The sequence below is a fragment of the Scatophagus argus genome, chromosome 12 (assembly GCF_020382885.2).
Source record: "Scatophagus argus isolate fScaArg1 chromosome 12, fScaArg1.pri, whole genome shotgun sequence".
NCBI lineage: Eukaryota > Metazoa > Chordata > Actinopteri > Scatophagidae > Scatophagus > Scatophagus argus.
In genome coordinates this window covers 2,951,521-2,966,137 of record NC_058504.1, presented here as the reverse complement: position 1 = coordinate 2,966,137, position 14,617 = coordinate 2,951,521, and the positions used below count along the sequence as shown (strand labels likewise).

Here is a 14,617-nt window from a genome sequence, read left to right as displayed (position 1 = left end):
GCTGCCTGGCAGGCTGGCCTACAGGTGCACACTTCAGTCCAACCAACCAGAGGAAGACGTGAAGAAGTGCACATTAAGCCGAGGACTGTGAACATGGACTGCGGAGTTCGTGACATCCGTGATAACTCTTTCAAAGACAGAGATGACACAATTACAGCAAACAGAAACCTTTTAACTGTATTTATGGGATTATGTGAGTATGTTTTAGGACATACTTAAAAGCATATGTGCTTGTGTACATGTCCTTTAAACAAGTGAACGTGGTGGCTCTTGACTTCTGACACTGAATCTTTGGGACTCTGCTGCCCTCTAGAGGCTTTCTTCATGATAGCATAGAGAGAGAGAGAGAGAGAGAGAGAGGAAGAGACACACAGAGAGACAGAGAGAGAGAGGAAGAGAGACACAGAGAGACAGCGAGAGAGAGGAAGAGAGACACAGAGAGACAGCGAGAGAGAGGAAGAGAGACACAGAGAGACAGCGAGAGAGAGGAAGAGAGACACACAGAGAGACAGAGAGAGAGAGGAAGAGAGACACAGAGAGACAGAGAGAGAGAGGAAGAGAGACACACAGAGAGAGACAGAGAGAGAGCTGCACATGTGCACATGAGAAAGTGTTGAGGAAGTAGGAACTTGACACAACACCAGAGACAATAACGGACACGATCAGCATCCAGCCATGCAGCCACCACCCAGAAAGGTAAGCTGAGTCAGAGGAGTTAAAGTAAAAAGTGAAGTCCTGCATACTCGCCTTTTGTGTCTCTCGTGCTCCACTGTGCACTGCAGCTGATGCAGCTCCGTCAGGCAGATGTCAGCGGTGCCATTTGCTGTTACAGCAGCACATCAGGAATCTTCCACACCTGGAATTTATGATTTTTCTTTTATTTCCCTCGACAGCAATTAACAATTTTGACTCTTAAATCTCACCTTGGAATATCGACCAAGTATGAACGCCCGTTAACACGGCTTAACAGATGACCTTCTCTTTTTTTATAACAAGAATTTTTAAACTTTAAACCGATAAAAGATGAGACTGAGACCGAGTCAGTTTGTTCAAGACAAAAGTAAACCTGTGACGAGGGACAATGTGCCAGGTTAGAATTTGTTAACTTAGCTGATAGATTTTGTGTGCACATTACAAAATGTCTTGGCAGTCATTAGTGTCGTCATGAGAAAGTTTTATAAAACAAATTTCTCTGGCTGTATTGCAGACAAAGTGTGAAATGGAAATACTTTAAATACTTCAAAATCTCCTGAACTTACAAGTACAGTGCAGGAATTTTTGAGTGAGAGTTCAATTGCATAAAACAATAAATTCCAAACTCTGCCTGCGTGTGTTTGTGCGTGCGTGCAGGTAAAAGAGAGTCAGCAGGTGAAACTCGTTTTCTCAGATCAGCTCAGCAAACTGCAGACCAAGCAGCATCAGGAAACTGACCTGCTGGAGGAGATCAGGTACAAAGCTCCTCTGTGCTGCATGAAATCCTCTCACTGGATTCAGTGAGACGGAGGGCGTCTGACAGAGACATGAACATGTCAAATTACCCGTCTGCTGATGGCGCCCTGTGTCTCTGTGTTCCCCAAGGTCCTTCAGCAAGCAGCGAGCAGCTATAGAGAAAGAGTATGGCCAGGTGAGCTATTCTAGTCCGCTATTAGTCATCTTACTGGAAGCTTTTGGTTTTGACTGGGAATGCTCCTCATTTATTGATCCGAGGTCCCATATCAGTTCCTGAGTGCTGTGTTCTTGCTTGGTGCCTCTGGGTGCAGTGCTGTATGTGTGTGTGTGTGTGTTACTCCGTCCTAACTGGGACTTTACTTTGCATATTCGTTCATTCAGGTGCTCTCAGTAGACGTTCTTCAGAGAGCTTCATGTGTTTGTTGCACCACGGTGGAGAATGTGTCACATATGTGAGTCCACACCGATGCTGACTAATGCAAAGCCGACTTCACAGGAGAGAAAAACCTGAAAGACACTTTCTACAGCCACACCAGCTATTCTGTGAGGCTGATCTCAGGCTTTGAGCTAAATGCTAAAATTGTTGCTAAATCAGTACGGTGGCCTAGAGAGCTCATATTTATCTTCTAATCTGACAGCATACGTGCTGCAAATACACACAAATCATCCAAACAGACAGACTCACTGCAAATACGTTAGTCAGATTATTTGAACAGGAAGAGGCTTAGGCTAAGTTAGAAGCACATATCTGCAATAATACCTGACAAATCACAGTCACCACAATGCTAAAATAAAGAGAAAAAATGTACATTTTAGCTCATTTTCTGATGCCATGGATGTTTAGCTGGTTTCAGTAACTTTATGAGTTACAAACCATCGTAAACTGTTGCAACGACATGCATGTCCCAGCTGGGTTCATCGCTTTTCTGTGTCCCATGTGTACTGAAATCCCTGTCATCACATCATCATGAGCTAAATGAGCACCTTTGGTGAAAGAGCTCAGTGTGTATGCGGTTCATAGCAGCAGTTATTGAACTGTGTGAACGGCTGCGTTTATCAGATGAGACCCACTTGGTTTTCATTTACAACAGCTTGACTGTACCTTCAATAAAACACATTTTACTGTCATTTCCTGAGGTTGTGATGAGTTGTAAACTGTTGGACATTTTTAGGCTCTGCAGAGGTTAGCTGTCCAGTACCAGAAGAGAGAATGGCAAAGAGGAAATACAGATGCAGTTGGTTCTGGGTAACTACTCACACATACTGTCCACAGCCATCTTGTCTGCTCTTTTCTGTTTCACTTTTTTCACAGTGATTTTATTTTGCAAAACCAACAACTATGCTGGTGTTTCTCACTTAGAAAATGAACAGTAGAGAAAGTTGTGTTTAATACTCTAACTCAAAATAACTCACATGACTTAAATACTTATCCTATGAACTATAACAGGGTGATCATTCGGTCTTGATGCTTGATCAATGGTCAGTTTCGTACAAATGACTGCAAGTCGAGTGACGTAATACAAAGAGTGGAAATGGATGTCTGGAGAAATCAAACAGGGCCACCTTAGCCGTCTCACTGAAGGCAGGTGACAACACCAAAGGTGATTCTGCTAAAAAGTCACAGCGTTAGATAACTTGTTAGTTTCATTTTTGGCTTGTCTGAAAAACATGAAAAAGGGGAAGAGAAGAGGTTAGGACCTCAGTGGTGATGTGACATTAGTTTTGTGGTAGTAACATGATAACATGATTGTGTAAAGCCTGGAGCAGGAAGTAGCTTCAGCGTAGGCCCACGTGTCAGCATCACACCTCACAATCTGTAGATGTCAGACATGTTTTGTCTTTACATTAAGCTAAGTGAGTTAAAATGAAACTGTAGTAATTAGTGATTGTAAAAATTAGTGATTGGTGTGTGTGTGTGTGTGTGTGTGTGTTTGTTTCAGAAGTGTGTTTGTTGTGTGGCGGTCACTGGTAGACACTACAGCTCAGTCTGCAGCTTCACGACTTGCTGCTGCAGAAGAATACCGCCGACTGACTGGACAAGCCTCCAGAAGTATTCGCAATGCAAAGGACATCCGAACAAAGAAGGTGAGAGAGCCGCACACAGTATACACATAAATAAATCTAAAATAAATATGGATATATCTATGAGACACACCATGATCAAAGACTTTAAACACAAAGGGGCTCATCAGGGGCATTTACATTACATTACATTGACCATTAAATATTTACCAAAGGAAACTGTGTGTGTGTGTGTGTGTGTGTGTGTGTGTGTGTGTGTGTGTGTGTGTGTGTGTGTGTGTGTGCGTGCGTGCGTGTGTGTGTGTATGTGTCTGTTAGGGACTAGAGAGGCTCCAGAGGGTCCAGGGGGAAGTGGTGGACACTCTACGGGAGCTTCATAAGATCAAGAAGAGCTACCATCAACTCAGCCACATCGCCAGTGTTGCCAGAGAGAAAGCTACCGATGCACAGACCAAGTCAGTGTGTGTGTGTGTGTGTGTGTGTGTGTGTATTGATGATGCCAACCTGTAAAGAAGAGGAGTGGCCTTGCTTATGAAAAGGCACACCTTGTGTACAAGCCATATATTGCCCACTAGCTGATATTTTGTGATGAAGCTCTGCAAGTATTGTTGCTCAAAATAAGCAAACTGAACTCATTTTGCAACAGAGGCAGAGTATATTGTGCTGCTAAATGCTAACTAAGTCATACATTAAGTTCAGGGTTTATATAACTTTCGATTAATTTGTGGTAACATTCTGTGTGCCTTTTGGTATTCATATGTATTATGTCTTTCAGAGCCAGAAAGAGTGAACATGGTATTTTCCACTTCAAAGCAGGACTACATAAGGTGGCTGCTAAGGTATGACTGTGCAATGAACTGTGCTGATGACTAACATTGTACACGTTTCCCATCTAATGTACTGAATACCATTTGATTCAACCATTTAATACAATATCATGGTGGTGCGGTGGTCAGCACTGTCGCCTCACAGCAAGAGGGTTCCTGGTCTGAATCCTGGTCTGGGTCCCTCTGTGTGGAGTTTGCATGTTGTCCCTGTACCTGCATGGGTTTTCTCCGGGTTCTCCAGCTTTCTCCCACAATCCCCAAAACATGCATGTTGGGTTAATTGGCTGCATTACATTGCAGGTTTGAGTGTGTGTGTGTGTGTCTGTTTTTGTGTGTCAACCCTGCAACTGGCTGGCGACCAGTGCAGGGTGAACCCCGCCTCTCGCCCGTAGTCAGCTGGGCGAGAGTGCCCCCCCCCCCCGACAGGATATAGAAAGACAGTGGATGGATGGATGCTGTAAAAAGGAGGTGAAATGATTGACAGCTGAGCCCTGTTGCAACTGGTGGCAGACTTAGGAACGGGCTGAGGTGCACTTCGGGGAGTTTCATAAGAGCCAATAGCGTGTGTCCATGTCACAGACTTAGTGCAACTAGTGTGTGATTGTGGCTGGAGTTTTGCTAATTGCTGGCATTGTTTTAAACAACTGAAAATGTGCAGAGGTTTTGTAGAAATTGTTAATATTTTGGGTGAGGTGACATCCCCTGTAACATTACAGTGACGTGAAGTGGGCCGAATGTGACACAACCCTCAGTCAGACTGTCTAGCATTATTCTGGGTTTCCAGGTTCAGTGTGACATTGTCATCTGTGTTTTACTTTGCAAAAGCAAAAAGGCTTTGATCCAAATAAACAAGCCAAATAAGCTATAAAAGAAGCCACATTTGAAGTCAAAGCCAGTCAGTTTTAATTATCTGACTGCTTATTATTTTATTACACACTAGAGATTTCATCCATTTTTTTCAATTATGAAATTGTCTTAAAACAATATTCAAACCTTAAATGACTTTCAGTGGTAATGAATACAATTTAACACAGTTCTGCAAAGTACTGCTTGGTTCTATTTGAGTGTGTTTCCCTTCCATGTTAAAGTGTGTCTTTTGCGTGCTTTATAAAAAATATTATTTTGTGTGTTTGTGTGCAGCTGAGTGCGAGGTTGAGAGAGTGTGACGACCGTTTGACTGAAGTTCGCAATGAGTATCTGCTGACGCTAGCAGCAGTCAATGCCCACCACCAACATTACTATGCCAATGACTTACCACGTATTATGGAGGTAAAGTGCACACACACACACACACACACACACACACTGTGCAATAATAATAACATATGTATATATGCTGCCTGACTTTTAATACAAAATACCTCATTTTTCAAGTACTTTTTACTGCATATTTATTGTGTGTATATATTATATTTTTTACTTTTTTCTTTTAAAAAAAATATGTCAGTAATTCCTGCTATGCTTGAGCCACTGTACCGAAATTTCTTTTGCGATGAAAATCCAAATGACAAATAAAGAAAGTCTAAGTCTCTAAGTCTAAGTCTAAAAAAGGAAACTATAAGAAATATTGCTTCAGTTGTGTGTCTGATAAAACACTGACCACATCATTTCCTGGAATATTTCAGGCCTACTGAGTTTCTCTGCAAAGTGCACAAAATGCAGGCTGCTTTCCTGTTTTTCACTCAGTTTGTTCATTTCTTTTGCAAAAAGGGAAACAGATTTGCAGTTAGCAGCAGCGTAGGTTTTATTTCACTTCATATCAACCATGGTAGTTGCATCTTTTTTTTGAGAGCCACAGCCTTAATGACAGCAGAGAGTTCAGATAATGAAAAACACTTTAGTGAAAGAAGTAAAATATACCCAGAAATTGCAAATATGTCATATTTTGCACCACTACAGGGATGCTGGAAGTCACATTTGGGGTTGCTGAGAAATTAGTCTGTATAATAATGTCATGGTAAACACTGCAGTACATTTAATTTATCAGTATGTTCATGAAATTACCGCAAATAAATTGACAACAAAGAAAACCTGGGCCAGGCAGTATCATTACAGCATGGGAGCACAGATTGTGTTTTGCTTTTCTGGTACTATAATGAATCCATGGATGTACTGAGAGGAATTAGCCCAGAATACTATACCCTAAAAATACTCTGTTAAATGTAAAAAAAAGTCCAAAACTCAGAAGAATCAAAAATATGAGTGCCAAAGATGCTGAATGGCTCCTTTCTCAGTGTAAAATTACTATTTATACGGAACATTGGTTACATATGGTCACCCCAGATTCTATGAGTTTCGATGTAGCCCTCTTAGACTTTACCCTCTTAGAGCCCAACAGCTCTAAGAGGGTGAAGTCGATATGAAATAGAATATTACATTACTCTGATTTGATCAATAACAAATGCATGTAAGAGCATTTTCATGCTCTTGTTTGTCAATGTTGAGGCAGTTTCAGACATCTGCAGTACTGCTGCATCACATCATACACGTCACGTCATCATACACGTTCTTTTAGCGTAAACTTGTATCTAAAAGTGTAAAATAAAGTAGGCTGTAGTGGAAAAGCATTTATTGAAAATACTCAAGTAAAGTACGAGAATGTAATACTTAATAACTGTACTTGGGTAAATGCACTGTGAACATAGTAAATGTACTGTGAGAGGGAATATTCAGAGCTGACTGAGGAGTGAGGGTTCAATATGGGCCTCAAATATACCAGTTCATTCACTACACTATTTGAAGCATTGAAAACTGACTCTAATTTTCCTCATCAGCAAATGGATGGTGATGTTTACAGGGATTTGAGAAGCCATTTTACTCTACTGTGTGGGACAGAGATGGATACCTGCATGGCCATATGCAAACAGTACAGCAGGATATGGGAGAGTGTTGCTAAGGTATGCGTCAAAGTGTGCATACAGTGGAGTGTTTGTGTGTGTTGTGTGCAAAGTACATTGTTTTTGTTTGAGTGCAAGTGTGTTCAAACAGCTCCGTTGCTCCGCACACACACATTACGCACCAAGTGCCAGCGGGGGCACCAAGAAATCAGGCCCGTGAAGAAATCATCACAATAATCATCACAAAAATGATATGGCACCACAAAGCATTTGTGCTTAGGGCACCCAAATGGCTAGCAACGGCGCTGTGTTCAAACCAAGAGATTAACTGGGTTTTAGCACTTTAATGGGCTTTTATGTCACGTTCATGTCATATAGAGTTATTGTAATTATCCCAACTTCCAGTTTCACTGACCAAACCTTCTGACAGCCATATTGTTATTCGGTTGGCGACAGGTCTTTAAAAAGTAATGTCTGTTCAAGTCTTTTGTTCACTGTGACTTATACATGCAAAGTATCCTACAGTGGCTCCGTAGACACCAGACTGGAGACATTTCTGGAAACCAATTAAACAACAGAGAAAAAGTCAACATGAACGCTATGTTTGAAAGTAAGGAAAAGAGAGATGTCGGAAAAGTTAGCCAAGATGTGCGTTTTTTAAATGGTAAAAGGAGGGCGAGAGAGGTGGGGTTTAATGGCAAAGCTAAGTTTTAGAAGAAACTGAAGTTTACAGAAAGGAATTTAACACACTGACAAAATGTCTGAACCTGTCTGGCAGCTGAGTGAAATCACGGAAGGCAAGTTGTTCCTTTCAAAATGTGAGTGGGTAGAAACATTTTAACACCTAGGTCTTCATTTTTGCAGTGGTACAAGGCCAGCACAGGGAAAGCACTTGGTTTTAGTTCACAGCTATCCAATTTCACTTCAAACTATCATAAAGAGAAATCCCAGGCTGTCTGTGCTGCCTTCAGGGACACCAGAAAACCTTTCCTATGTTCTAAACTTATGGATATGTATGTTTTTTTCTTGAAGCAATTGTGTAGGAGTTGTTTTGTTCGCTCTGGTTAACATCAGTGATTGCTGTTTTGTCAGGTAACCAGAGAGAGAAATGTCCTGCAATTTCTTCAGGAATCTGTCTCCTTCAGCAAAGTACCCGAGTTCACCTTTCAGCCCGCTCCGCATGACAAGGTGTGTCTGAGCTCCTGAAGTAAAACTTGAGATGATGGCACTTTGGAGTCGTGCAGCGTCATCGGGCATTTAATATCGTCACAAAGGGCTGTCATACTGAGGTGCAGTGTGTTGATGTACACAATACATGTAGAGCTCATGAGTAAGGAATAGATGTATGTGTCACTTTTGTGCAGGTGTCTGCTCTACAGGAGGTTTGTGCCTCAGAAGCAGAAGGATGGCTGGTTAAGGAGGCCAAGAAATGGGCTACAAAAGCTGCTAAAGACTACAAAATAGTCACCCATGGCCAGAGGGTAAGACTTAGATTTCGAAGAGTCAATACTCCTAGTAGGGATGAGCAAGTACTCGGTTGGGTATCCAGAACAGATAATGTACTTCGTAGAAGCCCGACCAGCATCTGAGTGAAATGAGTTAAAATTCTAAAAACAATTAGGAGAGAAACTCTCCAATGGCTGACTTCAGTTTATCCATTAAAGTTTATAATTCTCTTTTTCTGTAAATAATTCTTTCCTTTTTGCGAGTAGATCATAAGAAAACTCTAATCTGTAAGAATGGACCGTTGTTTTGTGTCTTTCCTGTTTTCATGCACATTTAAAGCAAGTGATGAAATGGCGTTTGCTACGTGCCAGTAAGGAATGAATTGCATATCTCTGCCACGTTACTCCCTCAGGCCCTCCAGACGCTAGAGAGTCGGCTGAAGCTCTTGTCAGGAGAGACGGGACTCGGTGTGGAGCAGAAGATAACAGAAGTGCAGGACAGCATCAGGAAAGCCAAGGTAAAAATCCAAGTTAGCTGCAGTGTCTTTCTGCTCTCTGTTACTTTTCTTCTCTTGGCATCTTCCTCCTATAGTTTATAGAAGAAAGCGCATGCAATCATTTATCTCCCATAAACAATTAAAAATCACCCGGCACGAAAAACGTAATATTACTTGAGAGCTGAATTGAACAGGTGATGTCTTGTCAAGTTCATTTGGAAAGAGCTGAATAACTGATTACTAATTAATTGAGCATATTCAACATGTTGAGACTGTAAACCTGCAGAGTGAAAATCACTTCAGTTTGCCAAATTCATTAATCAAAAAGTCTCCCAATGACTTTTGTTCATTCAGTCTCTGATCTTTTCCTAAACTGGTTTACAAAGAAACAAAGAAATTTCTACAAAGAAATATCGCAAATAAGATGGGTGAAGTTCATACTGGTGACATTTTCCACATTTGGCTCCTAAGCTGCTCCTAAGTCATCGCAGTTGTCATTTTGTTGTCGTTTTTGTACAACGTATTTCCCTCCCGACTTCCACAAAAGAACTGGATCCCATCCGTGTGAAGGCTTAAGCAATTTCCAAAGTCTGACACTGTGGGGCCCCTCAATCAAAAGCTGAAAGTCACATTTAGCAGCAAAATGGATGAAAGTGAAATGTTCATATCCTGTAGTGCTGGAGTTGTTGAGTGCTATTTTGGCATATCAAGATGTCTGATTAAGAACAAAACCCAACTGTGTGTGCCTTGTCGTCTTCCTGTCTCAGCTCAGCAGGCTGAAGGCTGAGGCCCGTCTGGCTCTGTTATCGCAAAGTGTCAAAGGAGCTGATCTGTGGCTTCATAGTGCCATGAACCAGGCAGAGGAGGAGCTGGAGAGAGAGAGACACCTCAGTGAACAGAGGAAGTCCACTGAGGACTTCTCGGTATGCAAACACACACACACACATGCACACACAGAATCATGCTTCCATCATGTATCCATATCCTTTAATATCTGCTTGTGGATATATTTCCCTCCCTCTGAAAATTTCCCCACTGCAGGACTAATGAAGGCCTATCTTATCTACTCCATTATATTAAAAACTGCTAGGAATAGGCATTTTACCAGACCAAGATCCACTCCCAGATTTCATTTTTTAGAGGCAGTCGTCATTGCTTTAGCAAGATGCTGCATGTAGGACTGAGGCAAAGTTAACTACGGCGCATTTGTTGATGATGATAATGCAAAAAACATGTCGCTCAGTGCGGTCATGTGGCTCACGCATGTGTTTAGTAGTTTAATAGTTTTTTAACAGCAGTGGAGCTCTGACGCAGAGGGAGAAGATATACCAAGCTTTGATGAACACACGTACACAATACTACTTCGCAGGATACATTCATTGTTAGTTTTGATCTTTTTGTGGACGATTTGTTGACATTATAGAATATCAGAACAGAACTATCCAAAGTAAGATCTAGCAAGAACCGATCCAGTCTAAAAGCACATGCAAGTCATGAAAATTATATTTTAATATCCCACTGCTTAGCAAGCTGTGCTTTAAGCTTCTAATTAGACTATATGCAAAAGTGGGTGACATTCAGAGCTTTAACTACATTGAGAAAACCTATTTTGTATTCTTTCTTCACATATAATCTCGTTATAATCTAACTGAATGTGTGAGATGGCTTCCCTATTCATGTCACGCTGGTGACGGTTGTGTGTTTACTTAGGAGGATGAGTTTGACCTGACTGACTTCGAGGACTATGATGATGACAATGAAGAGACCTTTTCAGATCCAGTGCCGTCGTCTGGAGTGTGTGTTTACCCTGCAGCCTGCAGAGTTATCTACAGCTATCAGGTAGTTATTTTCTTCTGTCTTCACAGGCGTCGCAACAAACCATCTCAGCCCACTCTTGTAGTCAGAGCTTCTAAAAGTGGTCTATGGAGCAAAATGTCTGAAAACAACATCACAGTTAGATTCCATTCAAAACTTCCTGCATACTTTTGAAAATTCTCAAATATGTGAACATGTCAAATTGACGTGAAGCGAAGTCACAGAAAATGCTGAGAAGCTCGCATATCACCAAGGAGGAAGAGGAAGAAGTTAAAATCCTGTTTGGTAGTTTGATCTCATTAAACAGATATAATCTAGATAACTAGTTTTAAATATTTTGATGTTAATAGCATATAGTAGGTCATGCTTGCTTGTATGTCTGAAATCAGAACCTGTCATGAAATTTGGAAAAAATACAAAATGTTGTATTTGTAATAAAGTATTAGTATTCAGCAAAAGCAAAAGGCAGCTTTCTCTCCTGTGTACATACATGTTGTAATGCAGCTGGATAACGTCGATTGTATTTCACTGAAGAATTTATCCAAATGGCAAAAGCATGTCACTTCCTGCAGGCTAGCCATTCAGATGAGCTGTCAATCATGGAAGGGGAGGAGCTTCAAGTGATTGAGGATGGAGACATGGAGGACTGGCTGAAGGTAACAACTGCTCTGCTCTTTGTTGCCATACAGTATTAGGAAAATATCAACCTTTGAGATAAAGAAAATATGACTTTTATTTTGAAAAGTTTTTTCAAAAGTTAATAATCCTTGATTTTACAGTCTATATTGTGTGCGTCTCCTCTCTATCTCTGTAACTGTGCAGGTGTGTAACTCATGTGGTCAGGTGGGCTATGTACCTGAGTGTTATGTGCAGTTTCTGTGTCTACCGGCAGAGGACACCACTCAGCTGGACAGTTCTTTTAGCTCCACCTTGTCCCTCAGGAATACAGAGGGAGCAGCAAGCAGAGGTTAGTACTCTGTGTGTCATTTACAGTGCTGCAGAGTATATCAGTACTTACACACCGTATCTGGAACACAGTCACATGGAAGCATTTAACGTGTATGAGCAAAAGATTCATAAGAAGGTGATAATGTCATGTGAATAATGCAGTTTGACCTAAATCATGTGCCAGGTGTGGCCAGAGCTTTGTACTCCTACCAAGCCCAGAGTGCAGAGGAGCTTTCCTTCCAGGAGGGGGCACTAATCCACCTGATACGGTGTCGACACGGGGAGGTGTGTGTACCAATTCAGGCCCTGAAGCCTCACTGACACGCATCAGTATTCCATGCATGATACAACTTGACTGAGAAGCTGCTGATGACTCCTCAGTCCTCAGTATCATATAGAGGCTTTAGCCATACTTCAAGATTGATCTTAAAGACATACTATGCAGCAATTCTCAGTTGCTGTTTGTAAACACATCATTAAGCAATTCTGGAGAAAGATAATTGATTGTCTGGATTTGTTGGTTATTAGTGTAGTTAGAACGATTTTGAATGGGGTTTCGCTTATTTCTGCAACAGAACCCAAAGGTTTCACCAGGCTCACTATAACTGGACGTTGTCAGACTGCGCTTGTCCCAGCTTTACATCAGTATTTGGGCTAATCAAGGCTGTTCACAGCTTCAAATGTGAACAGGAACAGATGGGCAAGAAACTTTATTCTTGAGCCTGCACACACCAGTTTGACAAAATCCACTCAATAGCTCTTACCAGAGCGTTGAAATACCCCTCACTCTCTGCACCAGCAAATTTAGTTTGTGCTCACTGATAAAGATATTTATTCAGCTGTCATTACCTGATGGACGAATTAAAGCAGTCACTGATGAAGACGCTGAGATCTGGTTGAAAACTCTAAATAAAGCCAATGAGTGGACCTTGAGTTTAGATTATTATATGGAATAAATGGGGTAAGGCAGTGCTCGAACTGATTGTTTTATGTGTCTTACTGCATTATGTAACTGTTTTGTTTTGCAGGTGGATGATGGCTTTTGGGAGGGAGAACTTAATGGACGGATCGGTCTCTTCCCATCATTGGTGGTAGAGCTTGTCTATGAACGGGAGGAGAAAGAAGAAGAGGAGGAGGAGGAGGAGGAGGTGAGACTGTACGCTGTATGGTTTCCTGAAAAAATCCCGTAGATCACAACTTCCTTAGATGCTGATGCTACAAATACAGAATGATAAAAGCCTTTTTCTCAGTTACCATCTGACATCTGCTCAGCCTATCATGTGTTTTTTGACTGACTTTGTCACTCCTGTTACTTATGTTTTCTCCAGCTCCTACCCAATCAAACCACGGCTGCCTTTGAGGTCCCAGTCCCATCAAACCCTGGCTGTTGTTCAGCTCTTAGTGCTACTCCCCCTAGCTGTGTGGAGGACAAACAGCAGGTCTTTCCTCCAAGGCTTGAGGATGACACTCTTGGTAAGTGACATCAAACTTCACTCCATTATTTGTCTTTCTTATGTTCGCATTGTAATTTTGCTTTTTCCTACATGAAATGTGTCAGTTGAGGTGATTATGGCTTCCTATGTGTCTGTTGACCCATCAGAGACTACAGGAAGCACCCACAATTCTCCAGATCTCTTCTGCAGTCAGCTAAGACCAGTATGGGCCATTTTCTGCACAACATGAGCATTGGTCATTGTGAATTATACTGAAGCAAGGGATCAGTGATCAAACCCTCTCTCTCTCATCCCTCTTGGCTTTTAGTGTCGGCCTCCTCCTCCTCCTCCAACACAGAAACCTTCACCTCAGCCTTGAGACAGACTGGAGTCACTGTCAGCATTCACAAGAATATATGACTGGTTAGGATCACTGCTTTTCCTTTTATTGTAGCATGAAACAAATAACTTGTATTTGTTTGTTTGTATTTGTTCGAGTTACCCACTGCTCAGCATGGGTCACTTGATGGGAACTCAGAGCAAATAGCAAAGTCATACATTAGTACCTTGTGGGGCTCTTCAGAACATTGGAATTAACTCTGTGAGGAGAAACAAACTGGGTCCTCATACAGATAAGTGCACCAGCCCCCAAGGAAGCAGTGATATATCATTAACATGTAAATATTCTAATTGTAATTGTAATGTATTGCTAAGAAGTCATGAATATTTAGAATTATGGGTCGTAAGAAAAGAAACTTAAGCTTCACTAACAACTAACTATAATTGCATTTTGCATTTTAGTCAAATTGACTATTTAATTAAGAATTACACAGTCTGTCTCTACTGTACTTGTCATTAGGTCGTAATTAAAGTAATCTCATTGTGCATTATACCAACACTATGACTGTTTACATAACACATTGGTGTGATACACGCTTATGAACCACCTTATGCTAGAACAAGGTGTTTGTTATGTCCAATCCATGATGAGCACAGAAATCCAATGACAAAGCGCCGCTCAGGTTCAGATCAGGCAGGTTGTTCCTCCCAGTTGGCCCCTCCAGTTTTGTCTGTCCCCGTCCACATGAGCACTGAAGTCTCCCAGTAGAACTACAAATAAGTCCCTCAGCGAAACCCTTCCCGGGAGCCACCCAGACACTTGAAGAAGGCTGGGTATTCTGAGTGGCTGTTTGTCTGCTGTCTGCTTGTGAGTATCCCCACACGCCAGGCAAGTCCAAAAAAGGAAGAGTCTCGCCACTCCTCCCCAAGACACTTTTCATCACACACCAGCTCTGGTTTCTCTTGCCCAACAGTTCCCAGCATCACAGGTACACACAATCCTCC

General features: G+C 41.6%; 1 protein-coding gene across 8 annotated transcripts; it reads left to right on the top strand.

Annotated features, from left to right (window-relative positions):
• Positions 1 to 546: 546 nt before the first annotated feature.
• Positions 547 to 14,171, top strand: LOC124068158 (F-BAR and double SH3 domains protein 1-like). Of its 8 annotated transcripts, none has more exons than XM_046406128.1 (21): positions 547 to 696; positions 1,351 to 1,448; positions 1,579 to 1,624; positions 2,622 to 2,695; positions 3,390 to 3,534; positions 3,790 to 3,926; positions 4,247 to 4,310; positions 5,439 to 5,567; positions 7,073 to 7,195; positions 8,228 to 8,323; positions 8,500 to 8,616; positions 8,994 to 9,098; positions 9,845 to 10,000; positions 10,788 to 10,916; positions 11,465 to 11,548; positions 11,715 to 11,859; positions 12,025 to 12,125; positions 12,869 to 12,985; positions 13,169 to 13,313; positions 13,399 to 13,496; positions 13,602 to 14,171. In XM_046406128.1, exons 1-21 carry the CDS (start codon positions 676 to 678, stop codon positions 13,650 to 13,652), a joined length of 2,181 nt encoding a protein of 726 aa, XP_046262084.1. In that variant the 5' UTR covers positions 547 to 675; the 3' UTR covers positions 13,653 to 14,171. The 8 variants fall into 8 exon arrangements, with proteins under 8 accessions (XP_046262084.1, XP_046262083.1, XP_046262088.1 ...); XM_046406127.1 differs by having other exon boundaries at positions 12,869 to 12,988; XM_046406132.1 differs by having other exon boundaries at positions 548 to 696; positions 12,869 to 12,988; positions 13,441 to 13,496.
• Positions 14,172 to 14,617: the final 446 nt, after the last annotated feature.